This window comes from Nicotiana tabacum, chromosome 17, assembly GCF_000715075.1.
Source record: "Nicotiana tabacum cultivar K326 chromosome 17, ASM71507v2, whole genome shotgun sequence".
Classification (NCBI taxonomy): Eukaryota; Viridiplantae; Streptophyta; class Magnoliopsida; order Solanales; family Solanaceae; genus Nicotiana; species Nicotiana tabacum.
Window position 1 is genome coordinate 120,917,193 of NC_134096.1, and position 17,241 is coordinate 120,934,433.

Sequence of the window (17,241 nt, forward strand, 5' to 3'; positions counted from 1 at the left end):
TGCTTTCAGGACCAGATATGGTCACTATGAGTTTCTTGTGATGTCTTTTGGGCTGACCAATGCCCCAGCAGCTTTTATGCACTTGATGCACAGTGTGTTCCGTCCCTATCTTGACTCATTCATCATTGTGTTTATTGACGACATTCTGGTATACTCCCGGAGTCGGGAGGATCATGAACAGCACCTGAGGACTGCACTTCAAACCTTGAGAGAAAAGAAGTTATATGCAAAATTTTCAAAGTGTGAGTTTTGGCTAGACTCAATGGCATTCTTGGGTCATATAGTATTGAGTGAGGGGATCCAGGTGGATCCGAAGAAGATTGAAGCAGTGCAGAGTTGGCCCAGACTGTCCTCAGCTACAGAGATCCGAAGTTTTCTTGGTTTGGCAGGGTACTACCGTCGCTTTATAGAGGGATTCTCATCTATTGCAGCACTTATGACCAGGCTGACCCAGAAGGGTGCTCCGTTCAGGTGGATAGAGGAATGTAAGGAGAGCTTTCAAAAGCTCAAGACAGCTTTGACTACAGCCCTAGTATTGGTATTACCTACAGGTTCGGGGTCTTATACTGTATATTGTGATCCATCGCGTATTGGTCTCGGCGTGGTGTTGATGCAGGACGGTAGGGTGATTGCCTACGCGTCCAGACAGTTGAAGGTGCACGAAAAGAACTATCATGTCCACGACCTTGAGTTAGCAGCTATTGTTCTTGCCTTGAAGATATGGCGGCATTATTTGTATGGTGTTCCTTGTGAGATTTATACCGATCATCGGAGTTTGCAGCATCTGTTTAAGCAAAAAGATCTAAACTTACGTCAGCGGAGGTGGTTGGAGTTACTTAAGGATTATGATATCACTATTTTGTACCACCCTGGGAAGGCCAATGTGGTGGCCGATGCTTTGAGTCGTCGGGCAGAGAGTTTGGGGAGTTTAGAATATCTACCAGCAGCAGAGAGGCCATTGTCATTGGATGTTCAGGCCTTAGCCAGCCAGTTTATGAGATTGGATATTTCTGAGCCGAATTGACTATTGGCTTGTATGGTCTCTCAGTCTTCTCTTTATGATCGTATCAGGGAGCGTTAGTATGATGACCCCCATCTGCTTGTCCTTAAGGACACGGTCCAGCAAGGTGATGCTAAGGAGGTTACTATTGGAGATGATGGTGCATTGAGGATGCATGGCAGGCTATGTGTGCCCAATGTAGATGGTTTGCGTGAGTTGATTCTTCAGGAGGCTCACAGTTCGCGGTACTCTATTCATCCGGGTGCCGCAAAGATGTATCAGGACTTGAAACAGCATTACTGGTGGAGGAGAATGAAGAAGAACATAGTAAAGTATGTGGCTCAATGTCTGAATTGCCAGTAGGTAAAATATGAGCATCAGCGACCAGGTGGATTGCTTCAGAAGTTAGAAATTCTGGAGTGGAAATGGGAGCGGATCACTATAGATTTTGTGGTTGGACTCCTACGGACTCAGCGGAGGTTTGACGCAGTTTGGGTGATTGTGGATAGGCTGACCAAGTCGGCTCATTTCATTCCTGTGATGACTACCTATGCTTCCGAGCAGCTAGCTCGAATCTACATCCGTGAGATCGTCAAGCTTCATGGCATACTGGTATCTATTATCTCTGACCGGAGTATGCAGTTTACATCACGGTTCTGGAGAGTTGTACAACATGATTTGGGTACTCGGGTTGAGTTGAGCACATTATTTCACCCTCAGACGGACGGACAGTCCGAGTGCACTATTCAGATATTAGAGGATATGCTCTGTGCGTGTGTGATAGATTTTGGGGGTGCTTGGGACCAGTTCTTGCCACTTGCGGAGTTTGCTTACAACAACAGTTATCAGTCCAGCATTCAGATGGCATCGTATGAGGCTCTGTACGGTAGGCGGTGTCGGTCCCCAGTGGGTTGGTTCGAGCCCGGCGAGACCAGATTATTGGGTACGGACTTGGTTCAGGATGCCTTGGAGAAGGTTAAGGTGATTCAGGATAGACTTCGCACGGCCCAGTCCAGACAGAAAAGTTATGCGGACCGGAAGGTTCATGATGTTGCATTCATGGTTGGTGAGCGAGTCTTGCTCCGAGTTTCGCCTATGAAGGGCGTTATGAGGTTTGGAAAGAAGAGAAAGTTGAGCCCAAGGTTCATTGGTCCATTTGAGGTGTTGCGTCGAGTTGGGGAGCTTGCTTATGAGCTTATCTTGCCTCCCAGTCTAGCAGGAGTTCATCCAGTATTCCATGTTTCTATGCTCCGAAAGTATCACGGCGATCTGTCACATGTGTTGGATTTCAGCTCAATTCAATTGGACAAGGATCTATCCTATGTAGAGAAGCCAGTGGCTATTTTAGACAAGCAGGTGAGAAAGTTAAGATCAAAGAACATTGCTTCCGTGAAGGTTCAATGGAGGGGACAGCCGGTCAAGGAGGCGACTTGGGAGACCGAGCAGGATATGCGCAGCCGTTATCCTCATCTTTTCACCACTTCAGGTATGTCTCTATGCTCGTTCGAGGACGAACGATTATTTTAAGAGGGGGACGATGTAATGACCCGGCCGGTCGTTTTGAGAGTTAGAGCCCTGAACCCCTATTAACTGCTTTACCCATATATATTTCTGCTATTGTGACTTGCCGGGATGATTGGTTTTGAGTTTCGGAGTGTTTTGGGACACTTAGTCCCTAAATGAGAGCTTAAGTCTTAGAATTTCAGATCGAGATACGCAGTTTACCTTGAACTTCTAGAGAACTGTACAGCATGAGTTCGGCACGCGGGTTGAGTTGAGTACAGCATTTCATCCACAGACAGACGGACAGTCAGAGCATACCATTCAGATATTGGAAGATATGCTTCGCGTTTGTGTCATGGACTTTGGAGGTTCTTGGGATCAATTCTTGCCACTTGCTGAGTTTGCTTATAATAATAGCTACCAGTCGAGTATTCAGATGGCTCCATATGAGGCATTATACGGAAGGCGATGTCGTTCGCCAGTTGGCTGGTTTGAACCGAAAGAGGCTCGGTTGTTGGGTACCGATTTGGTACAGGATGCCTTGGATAAGGTCAAAGTTATTCAAGATCGACTTCGCACAGCTCAGTCTAGGCAAAAGAATTATGCCGACCGTAAATTTCTTGATATTGCATTCATGGTTGGAAAAAGAATATTACTCCGGGTTTCACCTATGAAAGGTGTAATGAGGTTCGAAAAGAAGGGCAAGTTGAGCCCTAGGTATATTGGACCCTTTGAAATTCTTGAAAGGGTGGGTGAAGTAGCCTACAGGCTTGCATTACCACCTAGTTTATCAGTGGTTCATCCGGTGTTCTATGTGTCTATGCTCCAGAAATATCATGGTGATCCGTCCCATGTGTTAGATTTCAGCTCAGTCCAATTGGACAAAGATTTGACTTACGAGGAGGAGCCGGTGGCTATTCTAGCCCGGTAGGTCCGACAGTTGAGGTCTAAGAGTTATCCTTCAGTTCGAGTGCACTGGAGAGGTCAGTCGGTAGAGGCATCTACCTGGGAGTCCGAGTCGGACATGCTGAGTAAATATTCACACCTTTTCTCCAGCCCATGTACTTTTTCTAACTCCGTTCGAGGACGAACGTTTGTTTTAGAGGTAGAAAATGTGATGACCCAAAATATCATCTTTAAATCTAATAATTAATTATATGTTCTAAGACCTCAAAAAGTACTATTTTCACTCCTCGACTTGCGTGTGAAGTCCGTAAAATTTTTTGGAATGTTTTTATGTGAAAAATGGATTAAAATGTGAACTAGAGCCTTAAAACTCAACTGAGTTGACTTTGGTCAACATTTTGATAAAACGAACCCGGATCAGTATTTTGACAGTTCTAGTAGCTCCGTATTGTGATTTGGGACTTGGGTGTATGCCCGGAATTTAAATTGGAGGTCCCTAGCTCAAGTTAAGTCCATTTAACGGAAACTAGTAATTTAAAGGCTAAAGATTTCCAAGCTTGACCACGGGGTTGGCTTTTTGATATCGGAGTCGGAATTCAGTTCCAAAAATTTTTATAGCTCCATTATTTCATTTATGACTTGTGTGCAAAATTTGAGGTCAATCGGATTTGATTCGATAGGTTTCGGTATCGAATGTAGAAGTTGAATATTTTATAAGACTAAAGTTTCAAGTGAGTTCGCATAAGATCTAACTTCAAATGAGTATAACTCTCATGATACGAAGTTTTATATGGTGTATTACCTATAAAATAAAATATCTTTGAGTCTAGTTTCAAACGCTTTAAACCGTTTGTCATTTGGACATTTTCACAAGAAGTTATGACCAAATTACCAAAAGCTAGAAAAATGCGATTATGCGGCAAATTGTGCGACCGCAAATCAATTATGCGAGCCGCAAAATAGGTTTGTGACTCGCAAAATGGTCGCCGATCTGCCCAGTGCACACCACTTCTGGGTATCAGTTTTGCGATCCATTGTGTGACCCGCATACCTATTTGGCGGTGCATTGTGCGATCGCATACCTGTTTTCGGAGGGGTAATTTTCCTATTTTTATAACCCGACCCCATTTTGATAAATAAGTTTTGGGGCATATTTTGGGGCAATTATCTGATGATTTTAGAGAGAAGTGAGAGTGTTCTAGAGAGAGAAAGTAGATAAAGTGTCTTGTTCATCAAATTCTTGTCCAAACCTTGAAATCCAACAAGAAATCCCTCAAGTTCTTCATTAAAGAGGTAAGGTTCTAACCCCTAATCTTCAATTTCGAGTTAGGGTAATGATGGGTGATTAAGAGTAAGATTCTTGGGGTAAGTGTTCCTTATCCTATATTGATTATATTTCATGATTCCATACTCATTTACATCATGAATCCGTGAATACAGGGAAGAAAAATCAGATTTTTATAAAATTTTCTAAAAATGAGAATTTAAGATTTGAAGATCCATTTGATATCAGAAATGGATAATTTTTGTATGGTTGAACTCGTAGAGGAATGGGTATTCGGATTTCGTGAGTTTTTTCCGAATTTGAGATGTGGGTCCCACTGTCGAATATTTAAATGAATTTTGGATTTTTATCCGAAAAATTAGTAAATTCATATGAAATTAATTCATATAATTTGTATTGAGTATATAAAATTGTTTGTGAATAGATTTGAAGCTTTTAGATACAAATTTAAAAGGGAAAAGCTGTGTTCGAGTAATTGATTGGAAATTACAAAGCGAGGTAAGTGTCGTGGTTAACCTTGACTTGAGGGAATAGAACCCTTAAATTATTTGTTATGTGAAATGCATGTGAACGACGTATAGGCGAGGTGACGAGTGTCTATACGTCGTCAAATTAATTGTTTGCCTACTTACTTGAAAAATCATAAATTATTTTAAATCATGAATTAATTATTATAATAATTATTTCTCTCCTATTCTTTGTCAAATATTAATCCTTGAATTCTTGCATTAATTGTTACATGCTATTTGAATTATGTGTCTTAATTGTTATTTGACATTTAGCATATTAAATATTAAACTGCCTATTTTCTCTCTGATTTCCATAATAACTTGCTATTTGTCATTGTTTGTTTCATAATTAAATCATAATTATTGTATGCTTGTTGTCTTATAATTTTATATTAATTGTTGCATTTATTAGGGAAATTTCTTCTATAAGAATTGGTAAATGAATATATTGGAGGAGAAGTGCACGCCGTAATAGACTTATTAAAAGTCAATATTTGGTGGATCGGATTGCACGCCGCAACAGACTTATTAAAAGTCAATATTTGGGGGATCGGATTGCACGCCGCAATAGACTTATTTAAAAGTCAATATTGGGGGATCGGATTGCACGCGCAATAGACTTATTTAAAAATCAATATTGGGGGATCGGATTGCACGCCGCAACAGACTTAATTAAAAGTCTATATATACTTGATTGAAATAAATATATGACAGACTTGATTAAAAAGAATATATTGGGAGAGCGGGTTGCACGCTGCAACAGAGTTGAATGTGAAAGTCCATATTGGGGGATCGGGTTGCACGCCGCAACAGACTTGTTGGAGCGGGTTGCATGCCGCAACAGAATTGAATATGAATATATTGTGAGAGCGGGTTGCACGCTGCAATGAAAATTGATGAAAATGATAATTGGTTATGACTGCTGAGTTGACTTCAATTATTATAAATGAGTTACCTGATTTATTTTTATTATTTGTTGTTGTTACTAATATTGCGTACAGGTTAATGTAAGTGAACCGCCTTAGCCTCATCACTATTTCGTCGAGGTTAAGCTCAGCACTTACCAGTACATGAGGTCAGTTGTACTGATACTACACTTTGCACTTCTTGTGCATATTTCAGAGTTGGTCCCAGCGGCGTACCATAGACTTGCTCAGATTTCAGCTACTCAGAGGAGACTTGAGGTATAACTGCACGACGCTCGCAGTTCCGAAGTCCCCGTCTATTTTACTTTAGTTGTGTGTTTGTTTCTAGACAACTTTATTTTATTCATGCCTTTTTTTGTATTATTTTAGAAGCTCATGCACTTGTGACACCAATTCTTATATGGTATTTAGACACCATTATTTTTAAGGATTATTCACTACATTTCAGACTTTTCTTCCGCATTTGTTCTTTGTTATTAATAAATTTAAAAATGGATAATATTATTCTAACGTTGGCTTGCCTAGCAAGTGAAATGTTAGGCGCCATCACGGTCCGAAGGTGAAAATTTAGGGTCGTGATATATATATATATATATATATATATATATATATATATATATATATGAGAATGGACCAACGAGTAATTAGTAGTTGATTCAGGAAGAGCCCAGTTATGGCTAGACAAGAGGTAACAATCAACCAGTCATAAGAATCCAAAACGACACGTTCTCTTATTGGGACATTAATTTCATACACACACATATTGTTTGCTCCAAGGAAAAGGCGGTGACTAGTCAAATCAAATTTAGACAATAACCATTATTATAATTCACAAGATGAAAATAAAATTACAATTTAAAAGCTGGCACCTTTTAAGTGCTTTAACTATGTATGGACAGTCTAATCCAAGTCTGCCTCAAACCCACAACACAATATTCACATATATAAACATGGTTGAAAAGTACTGAAAAAAGCTAAGGATAATTAATTTCCTTTTAGGCAGTGGGATAAGAAGCGTCCATAGCAAGTCCACAAAGGCCTTCTTTCTCATGAACATCCCTTTTGATGCGCATATATCCACTGTCACCCCATTTACTGCCCCATGAATTCTTTATAATCCAATATTTTGTACCGTCAGTTGTTGCACCATATCCCACTGCTGTAACAGCGTGGTTAAGCCAAGTGCTGCATGATCCACTGAATACACCACTTGAATAGAACTGGAAATCGAAGCTACTCCCGTCTATTGCCACCGAAACAGGTTGATTAGCCACTGCCTGCAATAGAGCCTTCTCACTGTTCGCTGGCACATCTTCATATCCTGTAATAAGAGGCGTAAGTCATAATTTCAAGCTTATGGATTCGGAATATTTATCGTTTGAAGTTGCTGGGCTAGATCATAATTAAACCAACTCACCCAATTGAAGATTTGTTCTACCCCTTATATTTTTATGGGCTTACCTGTAATTTTGGCTGCTGAAAGAGCTGACTTTTTCTTGTTGCAGACACCATCTTCTCCTTTGTATGGATAGTTTACTTCTGTTGTGAGGCCCTTGTTTTTCAGGATGAAATCAAAGGCAGTGTCCAAGAGTCCACCGCTGCAACCTTCGTCCTCGCCTTCGACATCACAGTCTACAAGCTCTTGCTCTGATAAAGGGATCAACTCTCCTGTTTTCAGTTGGTGTAGCCCTTCCATAGCAGCTACTGCAGAAAATGCCCAACAGCACCCTGTGTGTGTGTTTGCATAGTATCAAAAAGTTATATGTGGCTACAAAAGTAATAGTGAACTTTTCTGGAAGAGGCAAGCTGCCCTTTTTGGAATTATTTTTAAATGACTTTGTCGATTATGTGACACCATAAGAAAAATTAATGAGAATTTGTCCCTTGTTATTGACCCTTTGAAACACAAAAAGTTGTTTTACCAAATTTTGTTATTTCCGAAGGCAGGGTGGCGAAAGAACGAGAAGTAAAGGTACAGAAAAAGTCTTGACTAACAAAGGGTGTCGTATTTTTTTGTTATCACCTGCTGAAAGCAAAGTCCAAAGTCAAAATTGGGATTTTGTCCAATAGGAAACAATTCAACTCTAATATATTACGTTTATGGAGCAGTTAGTAGCTTTCTTATAGAACATGATTAGTCAACTAAACAGAGATAATATTAGCAAATTTATGTACTTACCACATTCCTTTTGGTCCTTGATAGGGGTGACGGCACCTTTCTTTCTCCAATCCATAGTTGGCGGTATGTCTGTCACATTAGTGTACCTAAAATGTGTCTTTCCCTTTGAGGAAGTCATGACCTTAGGGTGTGACCTCTTGTAACCAGTATGTAATACACGAAATTCCTCATTCGTGAGATCAGAAAATTTATTAAAGCCGAGTTTGTACCCTTTATCTTCACCTGCGTTAAAAGCTTCTATACGTTCCACGTTTTCTTTAAATATCTGGAAACGCACTTCTTTCTCGTTCAAATCTTTGTAAACTTTTTCATGATGTACAATCCATTGGTCATGCCTTGCACGCATGGTTGCCTCATAGTTTATTGGACGTGATAAAGCTACTTGAGAGCTCCAAAGTCCCAAACATATGAAGAACAAAGCTAAGCAAAGGTATTGGCTAAGGTTTGCAAAGGCCATTATGAAACAGCTAGCTAGTTATTATGAAAAAAGAAATAGAAATCTTTTCTTGGATGAATGTTAAAGCATGCATGGGAGATGTATTTATAGGCAAGAAATCCCTACAAGTTGATTCTCCTGCTGGTGTTGCATAGATAAAGACATGCAATTCTTAATTCCTTGCACAATTTTCCGACTCAGACACTTTTGGATGGAACAAGATCAGTTAAATCAGTTATCGTGCTTAGCATGAAAATTGTTGCATATGCTACGTACCTCGAAGGCTGAAAATAATTACTATTAGCGACTTTTAACAGAAAAAAAAAAACAATCTTTATTACTATCTTCTTTTTTTCAGTAGTCACATCTCTTTTTCCTTCACCATAATGCTAACAGGTGCTAATTATTCAAAATTATGAATTTGGGTTGGGAAACTATACTAATATTGAAAAATCATAATGACTCTATCAAAGTGGAACCCAGTATACTGTTAGAACCTGCTGATGATCTCTTCCTGTGGATGGAATATGTTGGACTATAGTATAGGAAACGATCACCATTAAATTCATAAGTGGAAGAGTTATGACTTGAACGATTAAAATTCTGGAAACATGCCTGTAGTTAAACAAGCGACTCATCATAATATTATCGTGTATCACTTTGCATGCATATCTAGCTTGGAAAATGTTGACTAGGTAGGGATGTTTGACACGGAAAGTTAACTTCATACTGAGAATAGTTTAGCTATGATTTAATTAAATTAAAGCACTTTTTAGTTACTTTCAGTCTCATCAGCTCTAGCAATAATTTAGCAATAAGTTAACATGGGCGGGTCTACCTAGATCAAAGCTATTAAAGCTTTTGCTTTAAGTTCAAAAACTATGAAATTTCGATAACTCCTCTCAACAATTTTTAATCTTAACTTTAGAATCATAGCATCATTTTTTTATTGACTAATTCGTCACAAGCAAATGTACTCCTATTATAATTACACTAATAAATTTATCCGCGCTTCGCGAGGTGTGAAACCGAAACGTATCAATTCCTTGGGAAGTAGGCTTCATAAATTTACTCAAATATAAAAATTTTAGGTATTTGAAAAAAGAAACACTAATAAAATTTATGCAATCACCACTTACCTAAATAATCCTGAAAACGATTAGACACGAACTCCTAAGTTACTTCTTGAGTTTTTTTATGTCGGTAATTGCTATTTTCATTAATCACCAAGCGAACAAATACAAAACATAGCAAGTTCACAGCTAGCTAATCTCCGGGATAACTTCAAATCCAATCCCAATACAAAATCTACTATCTAAGCTTCTGAATTAAACCTTGAGTACAAAAGAAAACTAAGCAAATTAGAAAAAAAGCTTCTGCAATAGCCATTTCAGATTACCCACAGCCCTGAAGTTGCATAACACTCTCTTTCAAAACTTTTACGGTCTCTTGTTGCATTTCAAATATTCTATAGTTTCTTTTTCTCTCCACAACACATGAATAAATTTTGTAAAGTGCAATTTGTTTAATCATGCTATATTTGTCTCCCCCCCCCCCCAACATGTTTTATGACCCTGTAGAGGTATTGGTTCCATGTAGCAGTAACACCCGGTTGTATCTGCATCCAATTCAGAAGCCTGACCCACAAGTCCTTAGCAAATGTACATTCTCCAAAAAGATGATCTCTTGATTCAATTGCAGCTTGACAGAACACACAAGTAGGATTCACATTAAGATCCTGAAGCCTATCAACACTCAACAATCTTCCAAGACATTGTAAACACATTGTGAAAATGGTTTTAGGTGTAGCAATATTTTGAAATTTTAGACATCTTCAATTAACCTTCGGATAATCAGGAAGTAATTGCAAATACACCTGTTTAAATTAGTTTTGAGTTATTGCCTTCAATTCTATTGGTATCTTCCTCACTTCTAAATGGGATAAGTAGCAAGAATGAGAGATTGATCCCACTATTTCATACACGGAAGAGAAATTCAAACACAAAGGGTAAAATAGTTGAATAATATACCCAAAAGATAGCTCTAGATTATTATAATACCAAAGAAGAGGAACCAATACATGCTTGAATTTTTCACATGATGTTTAAAAAATGAATAAAATTGAACACAATTCTCACAAACATGAAAAAGGGATGACAAAGGCATATAACCGTATACTCTTCAACTGCGATTCCGAGAATATCATTATGAAAATTCGTGAAAATTTTCAAACGCCACAGGCTAGTTCACAAAACTCAAACTCTGTATTATGAATTCTTTCTCTATCGATTCTCATGCTTTCAATATCGACTCTTTGACATAAATTTCAGTCTAAAAAATACCTTAAATATAACAAATAACAAAGATAAATGTACTGACTGGAACTTAGAAAAGAGGTTTCATATAAACTTGATCTTTGATACAACTGCACTTTGAATGAAGTTTCCTTCATGAAACTTAAAAAAGGCGCAAAAAGTAATGAAATAATTTTCAATCCTCGAGCGACAACAGTACTTATCGGGTCACAAAGCACAAATTTTTCTCATCAGTAGAAGAATTTAATGCCCGATCACATATTTCACTAAAATACTACAAAATATAATCATAGATTAGAAACTTCAACATCTCACCTTACAAACCAACAAAGAGTGCTCATGTATTAGCACGTTAAAATATAAAAGATAGACCTAAAGCAAAAGCTTAAATGAACTCACCTTTTTAAATTAGCAGTACATAACATTACTGATTTTTCTTTTGTTTGGTGTAAAAGAAGGGTTCCCACAGTCCAATATCTTGTATAGCTCACTACATACAACCTATACAAAAATATTATATTTTTACTTCAGAATTTATCATTTGCACAGGGCGAAGCATGTACAAACCTAGCATTATAAAAGAAATTCGAATAACACTAAACTTCATTGAAAACTAAATTGCATTATTCTCCGGAAAATGCAACTATTTAGTCATGTTGCGAAAAAATCCCTGAAAAATCAATACAAGAACTAAACAAAATAGTTTCGAGAAGGAGAGTAGATACATAAGTGAATCGTGCAAACGGATGGAGATGATTGAAAAGAACCAAGCTCGCTTAAACGCTGAAGCTACGCAAAGGCATTAAGAAAACATTCATCGTATCGATACTCTTCTAAGTCATTATGAATCTGAACGAAGGTTGGAATCTGTGGCTTCTGGAAGATCGATTGCCGCTTTGGCTTCAGAAAATCATCGATGGAAAGAGGAGATTCTTCAGTGAGTGGTGCTCTTAGATCTGCAGCTTCTCCGATACCTATTTTTACTCATTCTAGTAGGGGTATGTCATTATTTGCAGCTCCCTTCAATTCTATTGCTGCTTCTGATATTGCTCCGGTGCATCGTTATCTTCAGTCGACAATATATCCTCCAGCTCCGCTATCCTTAACCCACTCAGCTATGACTACCTTAACTTTTTCAGCCGTAAACACTAGCTTACCTGCTGCTAATTTTGCAACTCAGATTAACCAAGTCAATACTCAGTCACCAATCACTACAATGTTTCTTTCTCCTTTGACTTACCAAGCTATTGTCAACAGTTCATTTCCACAATCCAGCACTATACCCAAGTTACAAGTACCTGATCAACCTACATCATTAACACCAACCAACCCCAACAACCATTTTAGAGGCCCAAAAGTCAAGCTGAGTTTTTCAGAGTTTGATATTAACAACCCTCGTAGATGGATCCGGCGTTGTGATAAATATTTTGAGCTCTACCAGATTACACCAAATGAGAAAATAGGTTTTGTGTCGGTCCATATTAAGAAAAAAATGGACACATGGTTCGATGTATATATGATGAACATGATGGTCAAATCACATGGGAAACTTTCTGTTTGGATGTGTGCCGCAGATATGGCAACATTAGGCCCATGGACATTGTGGTACAATTTAATAGGCTTCAGCAGTGGTCAGATATAGAAAGCTATTTCACTAAGTTTGAAGAAGTGCGCTTTTTCTTGCTGCTAATTACTCCTACATTCAGTGAAGCCTATTTTGTGTATGAGAGGTTTAAAACCTGACTTGGAATCTATGGTAAGAGCATCCAACACCCAAACTATGATTGATGCATTGGAAATAGCCAAGATCCATGAGAAAATACTGGCCACCATATATAAAAATGCCCAACCCCCAAGAATTTTCACAACTCAGCCCAGAATCACTTTTCCTCCCAGCCCTAAAGTGAGCCCAAACCTAAATGCAAAAAATCTTCTTCCTATTGTGACCCGAAAGCCAATAATGTTGCCAAATAACCCATCCTTAGAGACGTTAAGGGAGAATAAATTATGTTATAAATGTCATGACAAGTACTTTCCGGATCATGTGTGCAAAGCTAAAACACTTAATTCAATGGAAAGTAATGAGGGAGAGACCACCTTTGAGGTGGGTGAAAGTCCAGGGGTGACGGAGGAACAAGAAACTGTTGAAAATGAGGAAGAAGCTTAAGTGAATGTGATGGAATGTATGGCGGCGGATGAGGCAGTAATTAGTGGGCTAGAAGGTCCAGACAAAGGCTCAACCACTATTAAAATTTCCGGGATCTTAAAAAATGAGCATGTGATAATTTTGGTGGATTCTGGAGAAACTCATAGTTTTTTGGACCCAAAATTGGCTAAGAAATTGTAATTAATTATGCAGCTCATGATTAGACCAATGAAGGTGAGAGTAGCCAATGGTGGTATTATGTGAAGTAACATTTTTTGTCCTAAAGTTATTTGGCAAATGCAAAAGGAGGTTTTCAGATTTGACTTAAGGTTGATGAAGGTTGGGGGTTGCGACTTAGTATTAGGAATGGATTGGATAGATGTGATAGCCCCTATGGTTATTAACACTAGACTTCATAGTGTTTCGTTCATACGGGAAAATTGAATGATAACATTGGTGGGATTTTCAGATTCCCAGGCCATGGTCCAAATAGACAGTCGTTTGATTTTTGGACTTTTAAATAGGGGAGGATGCAATTGGGTAGCCCAAACTTATCAAATGGAAGTTAGTGGGCCACATGAAGAAATAATTCCCAGTTCAATAGAAGACATTTTGTTAGAAAATGCAGAAGTGTTCCTTGAACCTACTAAATTACCCCCAATCCGCTCATGTGATCATGCGATAGAGTTGATTCTAGGTTCAACACCAGTAAACCAGAGGCCTTATAGATATTCACATGAACAAAAAGATGTTATTGAAAAAATGATTCAAGAAATATTAGAGGCAAAAACAGTAAAGCACAGTACATCGCCCTTTACCTCTCCAGTCATTCTTGTCAAGAAAAAGGATTCAACATGGATATTGTGTGTCGATTACCGGAGACTCAATGATATTACCATCAAAAATACTTATCCTATTCCGGTGGTGGAGGATTTGCTTGACGAACTTCATGGTGCATATTATTTTTCAAAATTAGACTTGAGATCGAGATATCACCAAATCCGTTTGAAGGAGGGTCATGAACATAAAATGACTTTTAAAACACACCATGAGTTTTGGGAATTCAACGTGATGCCGTTTGGTTTGACAAATGCACCAGCAACATTCCAAGCTCTTATGCACCAGATTTTTGGTCCTTACCTAAGGAAGTTCGTATTGGTGTTCTTTGATGATATTTTAATCTATAACACTACACTTACGGAACATTTAAAATATTTGAGAGTAGTATTTAGATTGTTGTCCATGCACCAATTGTATGCTAAATGTACTAAGTGTAGCTTTGCGCAGCCCAAAGTTGAATACTTGGGTCATATCATCAAGGGAGAAGGAGTTTGTACAGATGAAGCCAAAATTGAGGTTATGATCAGTTGGCCTAGGCCGAAGTGCATCAAAGGGTTATGGGGTTTTCTTTGATTAACTGGTTATTACCGACGCTTCATCAAGAATTATGCAGTAATCAGCAAACCTTTAACCTTACTGTTAAAAATGGTGGATTTTTGTGGAGTGATAAAGCAACAGAAGGTTTTGAAGCATTGAAAATTGCTATGACTCAGGCGCCAATTTTGGCTTTGCCAAATTTTAAATTGCCTTTTGTAGTGGAGGTTGATGCAAGTGAATAGGGAGTTGGGGCTGTGCTTTCTCAAAATAATAAGCCTATCGCGTTCATGAGTCAGGCTCTTAGCCAGAAATACTTGGGCTTATCGACATACGAGAAGGAGTTGATTGTTCTTCTCTTGGCAGTAGAGAAATGGAGGCACTACCTCCAACCAAATCACTTTATCATACGCACAAACCATTTCAGCTTAAGGTTTCTGAGGGATCAACTCATCACTACTGCATTACAACATAAAGGAGTTACAAAAATGATGGTCCTAAGCTATGAAATACATTATAGGCAAGGAAAAGAAAATGTTGCCGCAGATGCATTATCCCGTCGGATGGAGGAGACCTCTGGTGCGGCCAAGAAGCTGAATGTTTGGGCTTAAATGTAGCCCAACCCAAATGGGTACAAGAAGTGCTTGATAGTTACAAAGATGATCCAGAAGTCCAAGAATTGATTACTAAACTCAGCATAGACCCACACGCAGAATCAAGTGTGGCATTACAAGCAGGTTTATTAAGGTGTCATGAAAAACTATGGGTAGGCAATCAGTTGAGTCTGAAAAATAAGTTGATTAATGACATGCATTCCACCTCATAGGGGGACATTCAGGGATTCATGCAACTTACCAAAGGCTTAAAGCAATCTTTTATTGGACTGGGATGATTAAGGGTGTAAAGGTTGTGGTACATGAATGTGAGGTATGTCAAAGAAACAAGGAGGAAAGTGTGGCTTACCCTGGGCTATTACAGCCCTTACCATTTTCGAAAAAAGCTTGGGAACATATATCCATAGATTTCATCAAAGAATTGCCTAAATCACAAAGAAAGGAGGTCATATTAACGGTCATTGACAGGTTTACCAAATATGCACATTTCATTGCAGTTTTGCACCCTTACAATGCTGCTCAAATTGCTCAGATTTTCTTAGATCATATTTGCAAATTACATGGGGCTCCATGTTCTATTGTCTCTGACCGCGACACCATTTTTGTGAGCTTGTTCTAGCAAGAACTCTTTAAAATCATGCAAGTAGAGTTAAAATTAAGCTCAGCTTATCACCCACAAACCGACGGGCAAACCGAAAGGTTGAATCGCTGTTTGGAGTCTTATTTCAGATGCATGACATGTCAAAAACCTAAAGAATGGAGTAAATGGCTTCCAATGGCAGAGTTTTGGTACAACACCAATTTCCAATCAGCAATTAACATGACTCCTTTTAAGGCTCTTTATGGTTATGAACCACCTCTACCGACATTCAAATTGGTTGCACAATCCAAGGTTGAAGCAGTTGATCAACTACTGAAAGACAGACAAATTGTGAACAAACAATTAAAAGAAAACTTGGTTAAAGCTCAAATTCGTATGAAACAGTATGCGGACAACAAAAGGAGTGAATGAACCTTTGAGGTAGGGGATCTAGTCTTCATCAAACTTCAACCGTATCACTAGACTTCAGTTGCTGTCCAAAAAAATCTGAAATTGGCTTCTAAATTCTTTGGTCCATATCCAGTGATTAAGAGAAATAGCCCAGTGGCCTATGAATTACAATTACCAGCTGAATCTCAAATCCATCCTTTTCTCACGTCTCTCAACTAAAAAAGAAGGTTGGACCCAAGGTTTTCCCAATTAAAGAACCACCTTTCAGCACGCCGGAGGGAAAACTTGTGGCAGAACCGATTGCAATTTTGGATCGGCGCATGATAAAAAGGGGAAACCACGCGGTGACACAAGTTCTGGTCCAGTGGGCTAATCTAGCTCCAAAAGATGCGATATGGGAATACTTTTCGTTCCTCACCTCACAATTTCTAGATTTTCAACCTTGAAGATCAAGGTTCTAGAAGGGTAATGGGATGTTGTGGTTATTAAAATTGGGTTATTTGGTTAAGATGTTGTAACGCCCCATAAAATTTTGCAAAAGAAAATAATATTTCGTGGTGTCGAATGATTTTTTTACGTGTTGAGGATTAGCATCTCAGACGTTTTAGGTTGAACAATGTACCGGAAAGTAAAGAAAAAATTTTGGCGGAAAAGTGCGTTTATGCGATCCATTATGCGACTACATAATCACTTTGTGGGCCGCATAATGGCCGCAGAAGTGAGCAGGAGAGTGCCAAATCTGGCAGCAGCTATGCGGTCGACTATGCGATGACATAACTATTATGCGGTGCATTATGCGACCGCATAACAGTTATGCAGACCGCATAGTGACCGCATACACAGGCAGATTTTTGATCAGTTTTGTCAGCAAGTATACGATCATTATATGGTCCGCATAACCATTATGTGGTCTCATATGCGACCGCAGAACCGTTCCGGAGCTTCATTTTTGGGTTTTTAAAACCCGACCCTACTTCATTAAATACACTCTTTGGGTCATTTTTTGAACTATAATCTAACATTTTAGAGTGAGAGAGAGTGCCCTAGAGTGTGAAGG

At 38.7% G+C, this 17,241-nt stretch overlaps 2 protein-coding genes across 2 annotated transcripts; one reads left to right on the forward strand and one right to left on the reverse strand.

The window, feature by feature from the left end:
• Nucleotides 1–6,920: 6,920 nt before the first annotated feature.
• On the reverse strand, nucleotides 6,921–8,820 carry LOC107786280 (senescence-specific cysteine protease SAG12-like). Its single transcript, NM_001325416.1, is given in 3 exon segments — nucleotides 6,921–7,450; nucleotides 7,591–7,857; nucleotides 8,309–8,820. Coding segments are annotated over 3 exon segments (1,050 nt in total). The 5' UTR covers nucleotides 8,766–8,820; the 3' UTR covers nucleotides 6,921–7,124.
• A 4,943-nt stretch (nucleotides 8,821–13,763) lies between these two features.
• Nucleotides 13,764–16,205, forward strand: LOC142172079 (uncharacterized). Its single transcript, XM_075235847.1, has 5 exons — nucleotides 13,764–14,157; nucleotides 14,649–14,816; nucleotides 15,197–15,316; nucleotides 15,406–15,805; nucleotides 15,923–16,205. Exons 1-5 carry the CDS (start codon nucleotides 13,764–13,766, stop codon nucleotides 16,203–16,205), a joined length of 1,365 nt encoding a protein of 454 aa, XP_075091948.1.
• Nucleotides 16,206–17,241: the final 1,036 nt, after the last annotated feature.